This window comes from Pelodiscus sinensis, chromosome 5 (genome assembly GCF_052426305.1).
Source record: "Pelodiscus sinensis isolate ZL-2025 chromosome 5, ASM5242630v1, whole genome shotgun sequence".
Classification (NCBI taxonomy): Eukaryota; Metazoa; Chordata; order Testudines; family Trionychidae; genus Pelodiscus; species Pelodiscus sinensis.
This window is the reverse complement of record NC_143056.1, coordinates 102,629,621-102,652,425: the sequence shown is the minus strand read 5'-3', so window position 1 is coordinate 102,652,425 and position 22,805 is coordinate 102,629,621. Positions and strand designations below refer to the sequence as shown.

The 22,805-nt window shown below is 41.3% G+C and overlaps 1 protein-coding gene across 4 annotated transcripts in view; it reads left to right on the top strand.

The window, feature by feature from the left end:
• Positions 1 to 14,729, top strand: part of TEAD1 (TEA domain transcription factor 1) — a 298,964-nt gene extending 284,235 nt beyond the window's left edge. For all 4 annotated transcript variants that reach the window (XM_006117420.5, XM_006117422.5, XM_075927867.2 and 1 more), the window contains 3 exons: positions 6,604 to 6,744; positions 7,515 to 7,667; positions 8,434 to 14,729. In XM_006117420.5, coding sequence (XP_006117482.2) covers positions 6,604 to 6,744; positions 7,515 to 7,667; positions 8,434 to 8,547 — 408 coding nt within the window. In that variant the 3' untranslated portion in view covers positions 8,548 to 14,729. The remainder of the gene's footprint in view (positions 1 to 6,603; positions 6,745 to 7,514; positions 7,668 to 8,433) is intronic.
• Positions 14,730 to 22,805: the final 8,076 nt, after the last annotated feature.

Here is a 22,805-nt window from a genome sequence, read left to right as displayed (position 1 = left end):
AAATGTTGTGCCATGTACATTGCAGAGAGGGTGGGGGTGCCTAGTCAGAAACAGCCTGGACTTTGCACAGATCCATCTTCATTGCTTCCAATGACAGGATGAAACCTCAGAGACTCAGTTCAGGCCTGAACAGATGTGCGCTTCTCAAGTTTAGCATAGAAACCATGGTGCTGTAGTCTCTCCAGGACTGTGTGGACATAAGTGGTGTGTTGGTCCAAATCATCTAAATACACTGCTACAGACCGGGCCAGTAGGTAGAACTTCTCTGGAACATTAATCCAAATGAAATAACTAAAAATTTGAAGTAGCGTAACAAGCAGGCAATTTTCCATACATCCCTTTAATGAATATAAGATTGTAAGTTCCCCAAAGATCCATCTTAATGAATATCTGGGCAGCTCCCATACAGTACAATAACTCAAGGATTTTTTTTATTACTATTTTTTATTTTTTTACATAAAGGACCAGAGCATCGGCCAGTGAAGTTGATTTGCAGATGAATTCCCGACTAGTTTCTGTTTGAGACATTCTCACCACTCTGACAGTTCAGGCTCTGATATTACATATATGTGGTCCCTTCTGAAGTTCTGTGTGGCAGTCTTAGTCCTGATGAAGGTGGAAGTTTTCCACATTATGATTATCAAAGACTTCAACTTAGCTGTGATACTTGTAGGGGGAGTTCCATAATTCACTTAGTGCAGTGATTCTCAGACTGGGGTTTGTGTACCCATTGGATATGCAGCGGTCTTCCAGGGGGCACATAAACTCCTAAAAAGTTGCCTAGTTTTACAACATGCTATGTAAAAAGCACTAGCAAAGCCAGTACAAACTAAAATTTCATTCAGTGACTTGTTTATAGTGATCTATACGCTGAGTGAAAGTACAATATTATAAAGTGGCGTTTACATCGCAAATTGATTGATTTATTTTATACTTACATGGTAAAAATGAGAAAGTCAGCATTTTTTTGGTAATAATGTGATACTTTTGTATTTTTATGTCTGATTTTGTAAGCAAGTCATTTTTAAGTGAGGTGACACTTGGGACACACAAGACAAATCAGACTCCTGACAGTCATACAGATGTCTGGAGAGGTTGAAAACAACTGCCCAAGTGCATACTTCCATAAGGGTGATGGCAGCTACTTTAGCCTTGGGTCTGAGTGCAAGGTTTTCTGGTCCCTGGCTGTGGTGTTTTAGATGCTGCTTGTAATTATTAGAACTGGGAGCTCTGGCTGTTGGGAATTTGGAAGCACAGAATTCCCTTTGCCTATCTGCTTACCATTTTCAGTCAGGGAAGCTGTGTCAGAGGAACTTAAAAAACTTGTTCAAAAAGACATTATTGAAGAGATTGACTCCTTAGAATGTGTTTCACCTATAGTAGTGACACAGAAAAAGGATGGAGACATTCGCCTTTGTGTGGAATTAAGGGAGCCAAATAAAGCTATTGTGATTGACACCCACCCTCTTCCTCACATTGAAGAAGTATTTGCAGAACTCCGTGGAGCAAAGATGTTTTCTACTCTTGACTTACAGAGCGCATACCACCAGGTTATGTTGCATGAAGATAGCAGAGACCTCACAGCATTTATTACACATGAGGGACTATTTCGTTTTCAACTGGTTCCATGCCGTCTTGCATCTGCCCCAAGTGCCTTCCAAAAAATGATGTAATTGATTCTGAAGAATCAACATGGAGTTCAGTGCTATCTGGATGATATTATCGTGTTTGGAAATACTTCTGAGGAGCATGACAATAATCTGCAATCTATACTAAACTGCATTAGCATAGCAGGCCTCAAGCTCAATATGTCTAAATGCAAATTTAGACAAACAGAACTCTCATTTCTGGGGCATACAGTTTCACCGGCTGGACTAAAACCTGATCCAGATAATATCCTAGCAACTTCAAATGCTCCTCCTCCATTAGATTTGCAAACCTTACGTTCCTTCTTGGGTCTAACCTCCTGGTATGCAAAATTCATTCCCAATTATGCTTCTGCCATTGAACCGTTATGAGAATTACTACAGAGAAGTTCAACGTTGGTGTGGACAATGGATGCACAAGCTAGTTTGGAAACTGTGAAAGACTTGATTGTACATAGTCCAGTACTTGCACTATTCAGTCCTGCATTGCCCACAATTGTGACTACTGATGCTTCTGATTATGGACTTGGGGCTGTCCTCACACAACTTCATGAGGACAACGCAGAGAGGACTGTTGCATTTGCTTCAAGGACACTGAGTGATGCTGAGAGAAAATATTCTACAGTTGAAAAAGAAGCACTTGCTTGTGTCTGGGCTACTGAAAAATGGAGAACTTACCTGTGGGGCTGCATGTTCAAGCTGCGCACAGACCACAGCCCTTTCACAACTTTGCTAACCACAAAAGGACTGGGAAGAGCAGGGAATCGTTGCTAGATGGTCTGCAAGACTACTCTCTTTCAATTATGAACTGGAATATAAGCCTGGAAACCAAAATGTGATAGCTGATTGCCTTTCTCGCCTGCCTTTGTCTTCACCAGATGGTCCACCGGAGGATGAGGATGAAGCAGTTGCGCTTATTACAAGCACTCTTACTGCAGTAACAAGAGCAATTCCAAGCTGCTTGTTCAGCATGTCCAATTCAACAAACGCTACAGGAATTTCTGACAAAGAGATGGCCCAGTAACCCTAAAAACCTTGACCCAGTTTTGCTGCCTTATTTTAGAATTTGGGATGAACTTCCTTTGCTTGATGGCTGTGTGCTATGAGGTACACACCAGCTACTTGTGCCAGAAGAATTACAGCCAAAACTCATACACCTGGCACACGATACTCATCAAGGTATTGTCAGAACCAAACAACGACTACGAGATCTGTATTGGTGGCCAGGGATGGACTCCCACACTGAAGCAATCATAAAATCCCGTGTCACTTGCCAAATGCATGATAAGACAGCAGTGACATGTATCCCACCATTACAGCCTGTTCCTCTTCTGGATTCTCCATGGGAAAAAGTTGCGATTGACATCGTAGGACCCTTTGATACTGCTCCAATTGACTGTCGTTATGCCCTCACTTTAATAGACTATTTCAGTAAATGGCCTGAAGTGGCGTTTACATCGCAGATTTCTTCTGCTACAGTAATTAAGTTCCTCTCTACAGTTTTTAGCAGGGAAGATATCCCCAAAGAACTGTTTCAGATAATGGTAGTCAATTTACTTCCGGTGGAATTTGAAACTTTTCTAGCAGAGAGAAACATTTTACATAGAAGATCGTCCCTGTATTTCCCTCAAGCCAATGGGGAAATCGAAAGGTTTAACAGAAGTTTGAAAGAGAGTTTGCAAACGGCTAAACTGGAAGGACACTCATGGATAACCTTCACTACTGATTTCTTGCAAGCTTACAGGGCTACACGACATGCCACACGCAAAGATCACCCGCAGAGTTACTGCATGGAAAACAGATGAATACTAAACTGAACATTGCTGGATTGTTAAAGACAAGATCTGATGCACCAAATGAGGATGCTGTGAGAAAAACAGTTGAACAGAAGCAAGCAAAGTATAAAGCTTTCACAGGCAAATGGCGGGGTGCTAAGGAACCGAAGTTTGAGTGTGGATGAATTTTACACAAAGGGGACCATAAATTCACATCTCCTCTTAAAATCATAGAGATGATGTTATGTAGTATTTGCAATGTTTTCAGTGTAATATTTCTGCCAACAGTATAGTGTCTTGTTCCATATTTGTTGCTGTGGTTAGAACAACAATGTTTATTTTATAATTGGGAGAGCTTCTTAAGAGAGGAGGGAATGTAGTGTTTTAGATGCTGCTTGTAATTATTAGAATTGGGAGCACTGGCTGTTGGGAATCTGGAAGCACAGGAAACAGGAAGGAGGGGGGAGGAGATGAGCCTGGCCTGAGTGAGTGCTACAGAGGGGAGCACAGCAGCTTTGTAAAGAGGTTTCACTTTTGTTAAATAAAGACCTGTTGAAGTTTGTTACTACCTTGCTTGCATGATAGAACACTGGCCACACTGTTACCAGAATTCTGACAGGAAAGTGACCTATTTATGTTCTACTCTGTACCTGTCATGAAGTGGTAGAAGTGCACTGCATAGGAGACCACTGCACCTTAGCCCTGTTGTTCAGGCTGTCAGCTGACGGTCAGGGCAGCGTGTGTGTGTGTGTGTGTGTTACTGAGAAAAGGTTTAACGTCCGTGCCTTTACCGCTAGGACCGGGGTCCTGTTGCAGAGGGCAGCCAACAGGCTGACAGACACCCCTGTTTATAGGAAGAGCTTATTACACCTCAGATTTTAGCTGCTAGGATACAGGATCCCTTCGCAGCGGGCAGTCTAGGGAAGACTGAGAGATGCCCAACGGATCTGTCACCTGGGAGTGACATGATCCAAACGCCCAAGCTCCTCCTATACCTGTCCCTTATGACCCGCTGAAGTTCTTTTAAACTGTGCTTGGTTCTGTTACAGCAACTGAAGGAGTCAGGTTAAAAACTTAAACAGTTACAGGTTTATTAAAAAGACTTATAAAAGCATATGGTTACAATGGCTATTGCTCTATTTCTTAACTGCTAGCAAATACAGATCTTATGGTTACAATGGCTATTGCTCTATTTCTTAACTGCTAGCAAATATAGATCTTAAAAATGGTTACAAAGAAAATAACGATAGAAAATAGAAATAATGGTACCAAGTGACAGCTTAATCTTTAAAGAGCTCTAAGTCTATGTGTACACTTAAGACAAAGGACCACATCCAGGTACAAGTTTTACCCCCTTCTGTGCCTCTCGACTCCAGCGGGTCAAGCCAGGGCCGGTCCCTCAATTCCTAGGAAAGACGAATACGAGGTGGGCGTCCCCATGGAACCTCAGGAGGTCAAACACCTAACCCAACCAGCAGATAGATGGTAGATTGACACTCAGAGTAAATGTGCTGCTGGACTCATCTTTATACCCTTGGGGGCCCATATCCTCTTTGGGTATGTCTACACAATTTCCCGGGCTTCATTTGCAATTGCGGTATGCCTACATTACCCTCCTATTTCGAAATAGGAGGGTAGTGTAGACATACCCTTTCTTATCTAAGATGCCGAATTGTACTGGTCCGTTTTGTGGCGCCAGTTCTTACAAGGGAGTTTCAAATAATTTACACTTGTAAGAGAGGAAGATAGCTAAATTAGGAGTGCCGGATATTCTTTGCTGGGCGGGAGATTCCTCCCCCCGTGGACGGCTGTGTGTTCGTATCAATATGGGATTTAGTCAAGGGCATTCCTCAGCAGCCTCTTGGTCAGCAATTGGCATATCTCTGTTTACAGCCATTCACGGTCACTGAGCCTGCATATCCAGGCAAGCAAAAATGGATGTTACAAGAGGGGTTCCTGTCTGGCTACACAGGTTCAGTGCAGGTCTTTGTGTTTGACATTTATTGGAGAAAGGCTTCCCCATTGGACAGCACTGAGCTATAGCCTTTTTAACATGGGGGGTGCTGAGTGCAATAAGTCTTCAGTCAGCAGACTGATTGCAAAGGCCACCATGGCCAAGTCAGAGGAATAGATTTGGAACCACATAAGAAACAGACAGTGGTGTTGGTTCATGAATCCCTAGAACCACCAATGATTCCCATCAAGCTGCTTGAGCAAAGGTATTACAGGCCCCTGTTTGGGCAAGATGCTGTAGACTATGTTCACAGCTTTGGGCCTTCACCTGCTCATAGTTGTAAGTCAGATGTGCTGTTTGAGCCTGCCATGCTTGACCTTTCACCTAGAAGCAAAAGGTCCATTTGGGCAAGTCCAGTGCCTCTGGTGGACATAGATGTGTTGCTGGGTCCATCCTTCTTGCACTGGACTTGGTCCCGCGTGGTTACTGAGGTCCATACCAGCTGCCATGGTGGAGTCAACATACTTGAAAGCCAGAAGCAGGAGAGGAACCACAAATAAGATGCCAAGAGATAAGCTAAGTTGATATGTCAAGCTGGGAAAGCAGGAGCTGATAGTAGGAAGTGCAAAGCACAAAACCAGAGCAAGCTATAGTTGTTTATAGAGCTAGCTTCAGTAGGGCCAGTCAGTTTGCTGGGAATCCACCAATTGGATTAAAGAATCAGATGCTTGCACATGGATTGGGTTTTATGTTCCTCTGGTAATCTGTTGCCAGCAAGCTATCAGCTGGAAGGCTGCAGAGTGACTGTTTGCATACATCTTGCAGGCCCTGACTTGAGGTCCATGGGTCATTATGACAAATGCCACTCCCATTCACTTTGGTTAATTATCTGTATCCACATGAACAATTAGTTGGCCTATAGTTAGGAGGAACAATGGGTCTTTCAATAATACATTTGCAATTGTTTTGCTGCTTAAAGTTTAAAGAAATCGCTTCCGTAAGGTTTTTACTGTTACATTGATTTAAAATCCATGAAAGAAAAGTATTTTTACTTATTAAAAAAGAACCACCTGACTTTTTTTCTCACTCTCTTTAACTATGTGGCTGTTATGTTTATAGACTTGCCTCTTTCTCCACCTTTGGTAGGGCAAAAGTGGCCAGCTGCTCATCACTATGACCCTGCTAAATGACAGAGATAATATGCAATATCTCTTACTTTTCTCCACAGGCTGACTTAAACTGCAACATTCAAGATGATACAGGAGCATTTTATGGAGTAACTAGCCAATATGAGAGCTCAGAAAACATGACAATCACTTGTTCCACCAAAGTCTGTTCATTTGGAAAGCAAGTAGTAGAAAAAGTAGAGGTAGGATGCACTGCTGGATGGTGTTACTGTGCTGCCAATGCTGTTAAGTTTCTTTCTCTGTACATTTATACTCACATGAGAGCTTATCCCCTTATCCCCTGTGAATTCAAATTATAAACTTGGAAATAAACCAAGATTACACACCTAGGCTACGTCTACACTGGCCCCTTCTTCGGAAGGGGCATGCTAATTTTGAACTTGGGAAGAGGGAAATCCGCGGGGGATTTAAATATCCCCCGCGGGATTTAAATAAACATGGCTGCCGCTTTTTTTCCGGCTTGGGGAAAAGCCGGAAAAAAGCGTCTAGACTGGCGCGATCCTCCGGAATAAAGCTCTTTTCCGGAGGATCTCTTATTCCTACATCAAAGTCCTTGGACTTTCCTTGGACTTTGAAGTAGGAATAAGAGATCCTCCAGAAAAGGACTTTTCCCCAAGCCGGAAAAAAAGCGGCGGCCATGTTTATTTAAATCCCGCGGGGGATATTTAAATCCCCCGCGGATTTCCCTCTTCCCAAGTTCAAAATTAGCATGCCCCTTCCGAAGAAGGGGCCAGTGTAGACGTAGCCCTAATATATAACTTTCTGAATAAGTCTATGGAAGGAGACTTGCTGAAAAGATTAGCGTTTCAGATCAACAATTCCACTTAATATATGTTGTTGTTTCCAAACTAACAAAGCGAACCATCCTAACATTTTGTATTACCTCTGTTGATCACTGTAGAAATAGGTTTGTGCATAAATACTCTTAAAATGTTTTTCATTTTCTATTTAGACAGAATATGCAAGGTTTGAGAATGGACGGTTTGTATATAGAATAAACCGGTCACCAATGTGTGAATATATGATCAACTTCATACACAAGCTCAAGCATTTACCAGAAAAATATATGATGAACAGTGTATTGGAAAATTTTACAATTTTGTTGGTAAGCATTCATTATTCTTTACTGATCAAGTCTAAAATGTGTTCTGTTTTAGCAGAACTAGTTTAAGTTGGAAATTAAGAACAAAACACTGAAGCCCTTACTGACTCAAGGCCAAGTAGTCCTATTGACTTCAGTAGAACTATTAATGGAGTTAGGTACTATTCAACCTGAGTAAAAGCAAGAGTCTACTACCAAGAAATAAGGCTGCAACACTGTTTCCCAAAAGTGGGGTCTCAGTCATGTAGCAAGATACAAAAGCCTAGCTGGGTTGAGAGCATGAGCAGTCTCATATATTTTCCATATATTTTTAAGTAGGTGTCTAGCTGTTATGATTGCAAAGAAGCCCCTCAATACCGGACCCTAGTATGAATGATCCTGCGATGTTTGCCTTAATTTGCAGAGAGCCTGAAACACAAGCTCAGTGGTATTAAGTGTCCAGTTCATTTCAATGGGTGGAAACTCAGTTGCCAGTGGTGACACTTGAAATGTCAACATTGTTAATTATTTCAATGCTTATCAATGATTATAAGAAAGGAGAAGAGTAGCACAGTATGAAGATCTAAAATGGGGCAGGCTTTTAACAACATATTTTGGAAAGGGTATAATTAATTTAATTTTCCTAAAGTGAGGTTCAGCTATTTAAAGTTTGAAAAACACACAATAACAATTTTATTTTCTTCTCCTTTCAAGCCTGCAGTACCTTTTGGTGCAAATCCAATTTTCCAAGTTTATAACACTGCTGTCTATATTTTCCCCCCACCAATAGGTTGTAACAAACAGAGATACACAAGAAACCCTACTCTGCATGGCTTGTGTATTTGAAGTTTCGAACAGTGAACACGGAGCACAACATCACATCTACAGGCTTGTAAAGGACTGAGTAGTTATTTATATATACACTTCATTACACTTCTTTATCAAAAACATAGACTGTAAACCTCAACACTACGTGGCAGTGCCTCTGGCCTAGCTTTCACCCACATTTTTCTAAATCCTGTTTTAGTGAAGTCATTTTTAATGTGTTCATATATAATTGTAGCTGTGAAATTCTGGTACAGTTGTAAAAAATTCTTTCTAAAACTAAGTGTTCTTCAAATTTGTTAACAACAGTACTTCGGGAAGACTGTATTTAAGAACCTAATGCCTCTGTCTGTGGAGGCTTATTTTTAATTGTGATAGAAAAATGAAAGACAGAGCATTTGCCATGGGGAAAATTTACAGCATTTAAAAGAATTTATTTAGGGTTTTGTTTTGTTTCTTTCCAAAATAAAATACTTATTTTACAATGCAAGTGAAATTGAAATGAATCTTTAACTATAACTATAACTTAGTACACAAAGTTAATAATCTTTATAGAATTATCTTTGTAACTAATCGGAGTGGAAGATACGGACGAATGTAATTCACTAAATTATTTTTTAAAATGAAACATTTTTTTTCTTTTTGAAACCAAATGATAAATGTAGCCTTAAGAAATGCCTGATATAAAAACAAGCAGCTCCTAAAATTAGGCAAATTTTGTATTTTTTTTCTCAGTGTTAAAACTAATCTTTTAATTTATAATTCATTAAACTTTCCAACAGGTATTGCAGAGAAAGAGAATATCATCCCTTATACTAACTATGTTATGTATATTTTTAAAAATACAAAATTGTGTTGTACTAATATGGAAATTTGATTATTTAATGAAAAACTGATGGCTCATTTTGCAATAAGTAGGTAAATACTGAAATTTTAGACTTTCATTGTATGTAGCCTTGTGTGTGCAGTTATATTTTATGTGGACAACTATATTTTCTGTTGAGTGAAAAATTTGCAATGCCAAAATTAACAAACTTAGGGGTGAAACAATTGACATTATTACTGCATTGCAAATAATCTGTATGCTGAATGCTAGAAAAAATAATGTGGTTGAGAAAAGACTACGTAGGCCAGTAAAAGACTCGTCAGCTTTAATGTCATAGGGATGCTAGAAAATCACAACCATCATCAGGCAAAAAAGATTTGAAATTTTATGTCCGCCCCTTTCTCATACTACATAAGTTACCCCAGTTATGTCTCCAATCATGGTACATTTAGTACTTGGAGGCAGGGTACATAGGATGCACCCATTAATACCACTTGAGGTTTGGTCGCCTTTCATATCCAAAATATACAGATGTGCAGTATTCATCCCTGTGGTTAATAAACAGAAAAGTAGTCCATTCAGAGAAGATTTGGATATCAAGTGAAATATTTTAATATTAATAAGGATTAAAAATGTAGTCACGGGTGTGAATGGTTTTCTAGGTTGCACATGTTTTCTGATTCTTGTCGGCATAGGCTTCCCTTAGTATTAGTCTGATGCATCTCCTCTGCCATCTGTTCAACCACCGCCTTTCCACTGCCCCATGCAACCTTAATTTTAAATGTATTGAGAGGACAAGTGGGTTATTCTGGGAAATAACTTGGCTAAAACAATGCAGTCCATTTGGAACCTCAGATCTTAACAGGGCACATCAAACGTAGGTTACAAGGTAAGATGAATGGGAGCTGCAAACATCCAAAAGTCATATTTATCAGGGACCCAGGAAGTCTTGGGGAGTCATCAGCAGGGCACAGAAATGTTTTCAACAGTTCCCCTCTCAGCTGTATTTTACAGGTGCATGCCTGTATTCAATTAGAAGCCTGGATTTGTCCCGATGTAATATACTGGTTGCAATTTTTATGACAATGTCATCTAAAAAGTTCCCTTGGCTATAGCAACACAAATATAGATAAATATTCTGAGTCAATATACCATCTGGAAGAGCAATCAGTATTTATAATGTGCAGCAAATCATTGGTTGTTTTGCTTGCCTTTCATTGTGTTACATTGGAGAAGGAGACCAGCATGGGGCGGGGGGGACAGGGGGTGTGCTTGAAAGTCCTTAGGCTATAAAACTGCTGGTCTAACTATAAAAGGTAGGTGATTGTTGTGATGTCTAGCCGTCATATTATCAACATGCGGATATTAGAGCTGATGAATCTTTTAATTGTTTATATTCAGCGAAACATAAAATTTGATGTCCACCATAAGGTTCCCTAATACATTTATAACACTAACAATCACATCAAGAAAAGCACTGCATTGTACAGCCTAATGGTAGCCCTTTATTCTAAGCACTTGGTGTTACAATTCAAATTACTTCTTTTGTTTTGTTTTAAAGTTCTCTCTTATTTAGGTTTCTGAATTATGGTTTTGATGGTTTTTTTATTAAAAAATTCTGTGTGGAGTATAAAATATAAAATTCAATTTGCAAAACCAGGTACAGATTTTTATACAATCTGGCATATTACATATATCATAACAATAGAGTATAAAAATCACAGTGTTTATTGGTGTTCACATTTGTAATATTAGGGAAAAGATTTGCATTGTCTTTACTTTACACTTTTATGTAAATGATCTAAACCCTGCACATGTTCATTCTTAAAAGCCTTAAGTCCTTCAAATGTATATCGTGGAGTGTATAGTCCAAAAGGCTGCCTGTAAACTGTGAGCTCTTTTGTAAGCTGGAAGAATGTATCTTGTTACTGTTAACTTTTTCTAGGAACTTTTTAATTCAGAGCTGCCAAAGCATTACAATATGCAGTGCCTTAGTGTTGTATTAGAAATACCTTTAGCCTCTTGCATCAATTTTATATGTTGTTTTATTAATTGGTTCCGTTTTCTAAAGAAAAAAATCCCCCTCCATGGAGAAGCTCTTTGACTACGTGGTCTAAACAAACTTTCAGCATAAATCAGTCCCATTACTACACAATGAAATGTCTATACCAAAATCAAAGGTTACAACATAATACTTTTTCTGTGAAAAGTGATTTGTACTAATAATGCTGCCTTTTTAAATTTCATGACCAAATACTTAACTATTTGTGACTCTTCTGCACTCTAGCATGAAAGTGCCTTTGGTTTGAAATTCCAGCTTAGAAAAGTGCTGTCATAATAACGATAATTTGTAGAGAGACCAAAAATATTAAGTGATCACCATAATGCCTTTGGTTTATTGGAATAAGTCAAAACTACAGGCCTCCATTCATGAAAGAGCATCATTTATGCTAATGTGATTTTGCAAATCACGAGACTGCATCGTGCTGGAAAATAATTTACTTGCCATTTACCTGTTTGACTTAGGGTGTGTCTATACAGCAGGGCTTAACTCAAAATAAGCTGTGCAAATTGAGCTACATCAATTGCGTAGCTTATTTCGAAATAGCTTGTTTTGAAATTGGGAGCATCTAGACAGCACTTATTTCGAAATAGAGCACTCTTCCTCCGACTTCCCTTACTTCTCATACAATGAGGGTTACAGGAGTCGGAGTAAGAAGTACTCCAGCTTGACAGTATTTTGACATTATTTTGAAATAACTGCCTGCTGTGTAGACATGGACTAAGTTATTTTGAAATAACGCTAGTTATTTCAAAATAATGTTGCTGTGTAGATGTACCCTTAGTTTTGCAGCATTGCAATCCGGCAATTGATTTGTGTATAATATAAAAATGGTTAATGATTCACTTTTTTCATCTTTTCATCCAGTCTTGCATCTGAATAATGTAACGCCCATATAAATGACAGAATTTCAAACAAGTGAATAAGTGTGACTTTATTATTTTATTCTGGTAATATTTCAGTATATGTGAAGGTTTCTTCTGTATCCTAATTTTGCACTTATTTTGTTTACAAAGTCAAGTATTCTGAAAGACAGAATTATAACATTTGAGATGAAAGTGCAGAAAGTAAATTAGAAAGTAAATGTAATTTGACATGTGCTTATTAGCATGAAAATGTTAAGCATGAGCACTGTTAGTTGAGAGTGCTGTATGGAAAACTGCGTGCAGCACCTTTCCAAACTTTTTTTTTTCCCCAAGCACTATCTCAGTGCAGGGAAGGCAGCCCCTTTAAATAATGTCTGCTTTTGACATGTTGTGTGAATTGGGGCAATACTGCACACTAGAAATGAAATTGACAGGAAGAGGAGCAAAATTAAAAAAAGATGAAAAAGAACAAATATCAGCCAAACCAAAAGCTGGCAAATGAATTATATAGTTGTGAATACAGTTTCAATGTGATTTTATATGAATATGTGATGAAAACTTAAGATTTACTTTTTATATAAAATATTGTGACACTATATAGTAAATATTGTGATAATTCAAGATCCCTGTCTATAAAATACTATTTTTTTTTATTCCTCCAAGGTCTAAATCCCATTTACCTTCCTCACATAGAGCCCTGTTGAATTCAATGAGTCTGGGATAAGGTAAAGAGGATTTGGCCCCATAAGTACAGCATGTGTTTACAGTTATTAAATATAACTGCTGGGAGAAACATTTGATAACAATTGTGATGAATAGTTTATTGCAAAGTCAATGTAATTGTATTATTTACTGATTCATTATACAAAAGTTTAGATAAGAATAATGGTACCATTTTTGGCAGTTTAAAAAATTACTACTAACAAATGTAGTTTTACTTACTTGAATTCCAAACTGGTTTATTTAGGTACTGTACCACTATTTTGAAGAAGTTACACATCTTACGCTTGTTTCTCCACTTTCCCATTCTGAAAGTGATTCAATTGGGCAATAGCTCCATTCTCAGTAAACTCCCTGCTTTATATGATCTTAATGTAAGAATGTGTATTAACTTAAAATGCAAGTCACTGACAGATAGATGTCAGGTATAACATTTAACAAGTTGATCCATTTCTGTTTATTTTCCCATTCTAATTCCTAGACCTGTCAATCAAGTTTTACTTGCTCATTCACACCTAAGAATGTTTGTTATAATATTCAACATGACCCACATTAATATACGTTGTATCCAGTCACTCAACATACATGGTAGCAGATCCCAGTTTCTCAGGATACTTTTCCCTCTACCTTTCATTATAAGATTTTTTTAACCTTCTGAAAAGATCGAGGCTAACTAATTCAAAGTACAAAAAACACTAGGGAGAGGTCTCTAACTTTTCAGGTCAAGCTTGCTGAGATCATTCGATTAGTTTTACTGGGTAAATTAACTCTTACATGCACTCAACTGACAAAAGATGTGTCCCTGTTACCTCCTTACAAAACGTTTGTGGAGGGTGTTGTGGATGTTTTGTTTTGTTTTTTGTTTTATGAGCCTCTTTGCTTCAGGCTCATGACTGCAGACAAAAAAATACAATATGTGCCTGAAAAAAAAAAAAGATAAAAGAATTTTATAACATTGAAAACCCGAATAGCCTTTAATTCTTCAATATCAATACATTTTATGTAAAACAGTTTTAGGGTTTGTTTGAGGGTTTTTTTGTGGTTTTGTTGGTGTTTGTTCTTTTTTTGGGGGGGGAGTTGTGTTTTATTTGCCATGTGCATTTGTTCACATTTGTAAATGACTTAATGGAATTCTCACTTTGTTTATTTGTGTAATGTGTATAAACTGGGTTTGTGACTTAAGCATATTCATATATGGTCAGTGGTTACTTTAATATTGTACTGCTGCTGGTAACTTTTGATGTAGAATCTGCCTTTTGATGAAAAAGTACCTCTTGATTAGACGGGGAGGGAAAGCTCTGCTAAAAGTGAATGTTCTAAAAAATGTTTTAACATATTTGCAGAAGCTTTCAAAAGGAGTTTCAGTCAAACCTCTTGGCAGTACAGTAATCTTGTATTTGTTATTGTCTGTGTGTAGGTACTGGTACCTTTTTTGTTTAAAAATGTTTTAAGTGTTGGCTTTAAAGTGACTTTATCTTTAGTACGATAGTAATATGAAAATTATAGGTTTTGTGTGCAGAGAATTTTTTTATAAAGTGCTTTGTAAAAAAAAATGTATTCTAGCTTTTGCGGTACATATGTGTGACAACTTTAATATCCATGACAGTTAAGTGCAATTATTTCATCACTCTAAAAATGCTATTTTTGTGTCAGTTACTGCAGGTGTTCTCATGTCTTTGCAACGTGACACATTTTGATGCCTTCTTGATAAAGTGGTAGAATTTTTGTAGCTTTCTAGAAACTTTGTATTCATACAGTATCGATTGAAAATAAAGAAAATGAAAGTGTTTGGTGCATTATTTTAATCTATATGGAAATCACTCTTTTTACATATTTTAGGTAAAATTGCCCAGATACCTACATGATTTAGTAGCCTAAACCCCATTTTCAAATGTGACATCGAGCCAGATTTAGAAAGGTGTTTACATGCTTAAAGGTGCAAACAGACATGCAATGCAGTTTAGCAAAAGAAAGCAAGTGAGGTGAGTAACTCCCATTTAAATAAATAACTTTGAAAATCTGGCCCTTAGGAATAGATCTTAAAAGCATAAATGGCACTTTGGTACCTAACTCCTGCTGAAAGTCAGTGGAAGTCATGCACCTAACATTTGTCCCTTTGAAAATCTGCACCTTTCGGCCTCATATTCAGCCAGACCTCAACCTGGTCTCCATTTATTCAGGTAGAAGATAAAGCTGCCACATACATTTAGCAGTTAGATGAGTAATGATGTGTGAACACAAATGTCTTAATATTTGTACCTGCAGTTCATTACAGCAAAAAATTGTGTACAAAAATTGAGATTATTTCTTATTCTGTAGTTTTGAGGATTACAGTGAAGAAATGTTTATTGCTGGGCAATTTTTCCTGTACCATCAGTGCTCTATTTTTGTCAATTTTAATTGAAAGCTTGATTAAGGTTAGTTTCGATTCCCACTAAAATGCCTGCAGTTGAAATAGCAGCAATATTTTGGAAATATCAAGTTTTTAGTGGCAACAGTAGCTGCACTTTGTGTCTAAAGTGTGTGTTTCCTTGTTTGAATATATGACGAGAGGGGTGAATACTTTATACTTAAGCATGTGGTACTGGCCACTGGCTAGTTCGGGATACTGTACTTGATGGACCATTTATCTAATCAAGTATTTCAGTTTCTATCTCCTACTTTTAAGAGCTGATAAACACATTTAATCAGTATTAATTAATTCTAGATAGTTACTCTGTTTCCTATCCATTTATATCCTCCATTTCAACACTTGTCCACTGATCACAGCCACAGGTGAATGGAAATGTTTTAAAACATTCAGGGCCATAAGTACTGATGCTCTTGAGGAATGTGTGTGTTCTGTGGTAATAACACACTGATGCCCCTACCCTTGGTAATTTCCAACTTGTGTTCTCCTATAATCTACCATACTCTATTTCACCAGCAAAGCAGTTTGATCCAGTTCTAAATGAATGTGTGCCATAAAAAAGGGACAGTGCCTGCCTGTGTGAAGCATCCAGTGCATCCCAGGGTCAAGATGCAGTTTTGCAATGTCCTCTTGCTCCTAAAAACTGAAAAGAATCTGTAAGAAGAAAAAGATTATCAAATCTGACTACCCCAACAGATTAATGGTCTAATCTCAATAGGGCTATTAAACATCTAACTTTTAAAAGCAAAAACTCTTAAGTTATTTGGGTAGAGAGCCTAAATCTGATTGCCAGTGAAAATATTCACAAAATGTGTCTTGTGTAATTCCTCTTCCACAAGTCTAGCCAACCTTCTACTGAGAACTTAGAAAATCAGCTCCAAAAGTATTACCTACAGACACATCTGGACATAAGTAATCAGCAGGGAATTGCACATACTTTATCCCCCCCCCCCCCCCAAAATGTTGTTTTTCTGAAGCAACAGCAATTTTTGAAAAGAATACTGAAGCCATTAGATAATGAAGGAGAAACTTCCCCAATCCCAAAAGAAATGGTGATGTTTTCAGAACTGAAATTTAATGAATGCATGTGAAATACATAATTATGTTTGTTTCCTTATCAACTTATGCTGATGTGCCAGTTGTCTCAGAAGTGTGGTGTTTTTCCCATGGATTGGTCTACTTCTCTCTGGAGCTGAAAGAAGTTGCTAGAAAATATAGTAGCATTTTAGGACCTTAATTTTTCATCCTAATACAGGGATTTCTTCTTTGAGTGCTTACACATGTCCATTCAACATAGGTGTGTGTGCTCACCACATGCACCAGTGCTGGAAGATTTTTCTCAGCTGTAGCCATAGGCATGCTGACCATACGTCCTGATTTTTCCAGGACTGTCCTGAATTTAAATACTCTATCCTGGTGCCCCATCAAGTAGTGAAATGTCCCAGAAAACCCCACCGGACATTTCACTACTTGATGAGGACACCGGCACGGCACAGCTGGCTCCTCCCCTTCCCCCCAACAGGGCACATAGGGCTACTGGGCCAGCTCCTTCTCTCCCTCCCCCCATGGGAGTACCTCTGCCTGGGGGATGGGTGGGTCCTGGTCTGGTGACACCACTTCCTTGTCCTTCTGGCTGCCTTGGAGCCCTGGCAGGGGCCACAGGGAGCCCAGCTGGGCACTGCAGGGTGCCACGCATTCGGGCTCAGCAGGTGCTGGGACTGAAGCAAGTGCTATTTTTAGTACCGCAGTCCACATCCCCATGGGCGGCCCCCGCTCCAGTTGGAGTCAAGCGGCAGCCACGTGAAGCATGTTCCAGCCAGCGCAGCCTCGCTGAAACATGCCTCATGTGGCTGCTGTTTAATTCCAGCTGGAGCTGAGCAGTCTGCAGGGACAGGACCACAGAACTAAATATAGCACCATGGGTGGTCTCTGCTCCAGTCCTGGCAAGCAGTTCTGCCCTGGGAGCAGTTGGGGCAAGGGCTGTTCAGGTTTCTGTGGCCAGATCAAAGGCTCCAGACCCGCAAACTGCTTTCTGGAAGGCAGAAGGAGAGGGAAGGGGCAAAGGGGAAGGGGGGCGAGGAGTAGAGAGCAGGGGGCCAAAGCAGGAAAAGAAAAGGGAAGGCACCAAGGGGCAGGGTGGAGGAGAGACAAATTCCAGGGGGGCAAGAGGAGACAATAAGGAAAGGGGCAGGAGTGGGAGGGGAGGGAAGGGAAGGTGTCAGTAGGGATGGGAGGAGGGACAGGGTGATGCTGGGGGAGGGACAATGGGGGCAAGAGGGAGGAGGAGGAGAGGGAAGAAGTGGATGCCCAGAGAAGAGGAGTTGAAAGGAGGTCTGGGTATGAGGGAGGCAGGGGATGGAGCAAGTCATGTGTGAGGGTGCAGAAGGGCACGAAGGGAACTGGGGCAGAGGATGGTGAGGGGTTGGGCACCAGGGAGAAAGAGGGAAAGGAGGAAAGGGGCAGTGAGGGAAGGGGGAGGCACCAGGAAAGTGCAGATGCCAGGGGATTGTGGGGGTGAAGCAGAAGGGCAGACCCGGGGAGGGGAGGGATGGGCACCAGAGGAGAGAGGCAGGGCAGGTGGGTAGCGGGAGATGTCAGGAGAAGGGATGGGGAGGGGTAGCTACAGAAGATCAGAGTGGAGCTAGAGGAGAGGTGGGCATGGAGGAAGAGAAGGGCTGGTGTAGAGGAGGGGGGCAGGTCCCCAAAGGGCTGAGGGGAGTGAGGGCAGATGAGGGTAAGGGGTGGGGGGGCAGCAGGCACCATGGGAGCAGATGGGGTGAGAGGAGTGTGGGAGACATGGCAGCAGAGGGGAAAAGGGAGAGGTTTATAAAATATTTATTAATAACTTGGGTGCTGCAGTGGCGCACAGCCGAACAAGCGCAGATGGACTCAATACTGGTGCACAAGACAAAATTCACTCCACTCGTGGGAAGAAAATCTTAGAGGGACACTTCTCCCAGCTTCTGCCCCGAGTTAATGCAATGCAAGTTGGGTTAATACAATTATAGGATAGTTGCATGTGGGGGCCAAATCCATCCCTATTGGTAGGAGGACAATGGGAGGAGTTCTGAGAGGGGTCACATGACACGCTTTACTTCTGGTCATGTGTCCATATTGACCCCAAGAATACTACCTCCACAGGTGGGACTTCTTATGGCAAGGGTTGTGGTTAATGGGGGCCAGCGGTGTGGCTAATCTGTCATTAATTTTGTTTCAAAAAATGTGGTCACCATATTCATAGAGGACCAGACTTGGTGCCCCGTGGAGTGAGACACACATGCCCTGCTATGTAGGGTGCTCCTGGGCCCCTCTCTCTTTAGTTCCTTCTTGCCACGATTGCCACCAGTGACATGCTTGGAACACTTTGCTCAGCTATAGCTGTAGCTGTAGTTACGCCCTCTATTCATTTGTAAATAGTTTCTCTTTTGTATAGAGTTTAACAATTTTATTAGTCCCCTGTTGGGACATAGCCCAGAGATGGGGCATGCTCCGCTTCCTCTGGTTTTAAAGCCTGTGCCTCGTGCTGCAGGGCCACGTCAGTAACCCACATGCTGACTGCCTATGTTGTCTAGGAGAATCACACCAAGAGTGCGTCTAGACTGGCAAGATATTGCGCAAAAGCAACCACTTTTGCGCAAAAACTTGCCACCTATCTACACTGGCCATGAGAATTTGTGCAAGAGCACTGATGTTCTCATGTAAGAAATCAGTGCTTCTTGAGCAAATACTTTGCCGCTCCTGCTCAGGGATAAGCCCTCTTGCACAAGAATACTTGTGCAAGAGGGCCAATGTAGACAGGCACCTTAAATTCTTGTGCAAGAAAGCCCGATGGCTAAAATGGCCGTCGGAGCTTTCTTGCACAAAAGCGCGTCTATACTGGGCACGGATGCTTTTGTGCAAAAGCAAATCTTTTGCGCAAAGGCACTTGCCAATCTAGACGCTCTCTTGCGCGAATACTTTTAACAGAAAACTTTTGCATTAAAAGTATTTGCGCTAAATCATGCCAGTCTAGATGCAGCCCAAGTGTCATAGCTGCAGGTCTTTGCACCCCAGGATAAGAGGAGATATGGGCATGCACCTCAAAGCCCTGCTCAGGGAGTCATCCTTTGCCCCACAGGATCACACTCTGACTCGGTGCCGAGCATGGGTATCTAGGTGCAGAGCACTCCTCCATTGCCATAAGCAGGTCCCTGGGCATTATCCATTGTTCAGCATAAAGGAACGAAAAAGACTGGCAAGGGTGACTCCTGCTCTCCTTGCAAGGAGAAGACCAAAAAGGAAGGCAGCCGGCCCCTGGGATAAGACCAGCCATACCCATTCCCTGCTACCTGTTTTGAATGTGCAAGACCCCTCCACGCCAGAAGCCTTTCAAGTAGTGCAAGACATACTGACTGTGCCGGTGCTATCTTCTTCAGGATTGGCTGGAACCCATCATAGAGCTGTAAGACACCTCAGGAGGTCATCAAGTCCAGCCCCCTGCCCAAGGCAGGACCAATCAAAACTCAATCAACCCAGCTAGGGCTTTGTCAAACCGAGACTAAAAAACCTCTAGGGATGGAGATTCCACCACCTCCCTAGGTAAACCACTCCAATGCTTTGCTATCCTCCTAGTGAAATAGTTTTTCCTAATATCCAACCTAGACCTCCCTCACTGCAACTTGAGACCATTGCTCCTTGTTCCGCCATCCATCACTACTGTGAAGAGTCTCTCTCCATCCTCTTTGGAATCTCCCTTCAGGAAGTTGAAGGCTGCTATCAAATCCTCCCCCACCCCCACCCCCACTCGTCTCTTCTGCAGACTAAACAAACCCAAATCCCACAGGGTATGTCTACACCCTCAGTCTCTCCTCTTAGGACATGCGCTCCAGCCCCCTAATCATTTTGGTTGCCTTCCACTGGACCCTCTCCAATGCGTCCACATCTTTTCTATAGTGGGGGGCCCGGAACTGAACACAATATTCCAGATCTAGCCTCACCAGAGCCAACTGAAGGGGAATAATCACTTCTCTGGATCTGATGGCAATGCTCCTCCTAATGCAACCTAATATGCCTTTAGCCTTCTTGGCGCACTGTTGACTCATATCCAGCGTCTCATCCACTGTAATGCCCAGATTGAGGGGGGACATGATAACAGTTTTCAGGTATCTAAAAGGGTGTCAGAAGGAGGAGGGAGAAAACTTGTTCATCTTGGCTTCTGAGGATAGAACAAGAAGCAATGGGCTTAAATTGCAGCAAGGGAGGTTTAGGTTGGACATTAGGAAAAAGTTCCTAACTGTCAAGGTACTCAAACACTGGAATAAATTGCCCAGGGAGGTTGTGGAATCCCCATCTCTGGAGATATTTAAGAGTAGGTTAGATAAATGTTTATCAGGGATGGTCTAGACAGTATTTGGTCCTGCCATGAGGGCAAGGGACTGGACTCAATGACCTCCCGAGATCCCTTCCAGTCCTAGTATTCTATGGGGGTATGTCTACACTGCCACCCTAGTTCGAACTAGGGTGGCTAATGTTGGCATTCGAAGTTGCAAATGAAGCCCGGGATTTAAATATTTACTTCATTTGCATCTTGCCAGGTGCCGCCATTTTAAAATCCCACTTAGTGCGGACTCCGTGCCTGCGGCTACACGCGGCACGGAGTAGGTAGTTTGAATTAGACTCTCTAATTCGAACTACCATTAGTTCTTGTGGAACGAGGTGTACCGATAGTTCGAATTAGAGAGCCTAATTCTAACTACCTACTCCATGCCGCGTGTAGCCGTGGGCACGGAGTCCGCACTAAGGGGGATTTTAAAATGGCGGTGCCCGGCAAGATGCAAATGAAGTAAATATTTAAATCCCAGGCTTCATTTGCAACTTTGAATGCCTACATTAGCCACCCTAGTTCAAACTAGGGTGGGAGTGTAGACATACCCTGATTTAGCAACTCCCTCAGTACCCACAGCTGCATTAAATCTGGGCCCATGGATTTGTGTATGTTTAGCTTTTCTAAATAGTTCCTAACTTGTTCTTTCCCCAACAAGGGCTGTCCACCTCTTTCCCATACTGCCTTGCCTAGTGCATTTATCTGGAAGCTGACCTTGACCGTGAAGACAGAGGCAAAGAAAGCATTGAGTACTTCTGCTTTTCCCACATTATCAGTCACTAGCTTACTTCCCTCATCCAGTAAGAACTCCACACCCTCTCTGATCACCCTCTTATTGCTAACATGCCTGTAGAAACCTTTCTTGTTATCCTTCACATCCCTTGCTAGCTGCAATTCCAATTGCACTTTCGCCTTCTTAATAACTCCCATGCATTCTCGAGCAATATATTTATACTCCTCCCTAGTCATCTGTCCAAGTTTCTACTTCTTGTAAACTTCCTTTTTGTGTTTAAGCTCACCAAGGATGTTCCCAGTAAACCAATCTGGTCACATACCATATTTACTTTTCTTGCTGTGCATTGGGATGGTTTCTTCCTGTGCCTTCAATAAGGCTTCTTTAAAATACTGCCAGTTCTCCTGGACTCCTTTCCCTTTCATGTAAGCATCCCAGGGAATCCTGCCCATCAGTTCTCTGAGGGAGTCAAAGTCTGCTCTTCTGAAGTCCAAGGTGTGTATTTTGATACTCTCCTTTCTTCCTTTGGTCGAGATCCTGAAATCTACCATCTCATGATCACTGCTTCCCAGGTTATCACCCACCTCTACTTCCCCTACTAGTTCCTCCCTGTTTGTGAGCAGCAGGTCAAGCTGCGAATGGTCCCTGGTCGGTTCCTTCAGCACTTGTACCTAGAAGTTATCCTCAACATTCTCCAAAAGCTTCCTGGATTGTCTGTGTACTGCTGTATTAGTCTCCCAAAAGATGTCAGGGTGATTAAAGTCCCCCATGAGAACCAGGGCCTGCAATCTGGAAGCTTCTCTCAGTTGTCGAAAGAAAGCCTCGTCTACCTCATCCACCTGATCCGGTGGTCTATAGCAGACAGCAACCACAACATCACCCCTGTTGCTTCCACTCAAAACTTAACCCATAGACTCTCAACAGTCTTTTCTCCCTCCAAGTACTGGAGCTCCAAGCAATCATACTGCTCTCTTAAGGTATGTCTAGACTACATGGCTCCGTTGACAGAGCCATGTAAACTAGTTTACCCAGCATAGTCAATGAAGCCGACAATCAGCTGATCCAGACGTAGATCAGCGAACAAGGGAAGCCTTTGTCAACTGCTCCCTTATGCCTCGTGAAACAAGGTTTACAGGAGCGGTCGACAAAGGCTTCCCTTGTCGACCAATCCGTGTCTAGACTGCCACGCTGTGCTGGATCAGCTGATTGTTGGCACAGTGCGGCAGCCATTTACGGGTAAACTAGTTTACATGGCTCCATTGACGGAGCCATGTAGTCTAGACATACTGTTACAAACAATGCAACTCCTTCTCCTTTTCTCCCCTGCCTGTTCTTCTTGAACAGTTTATACCCTTCTA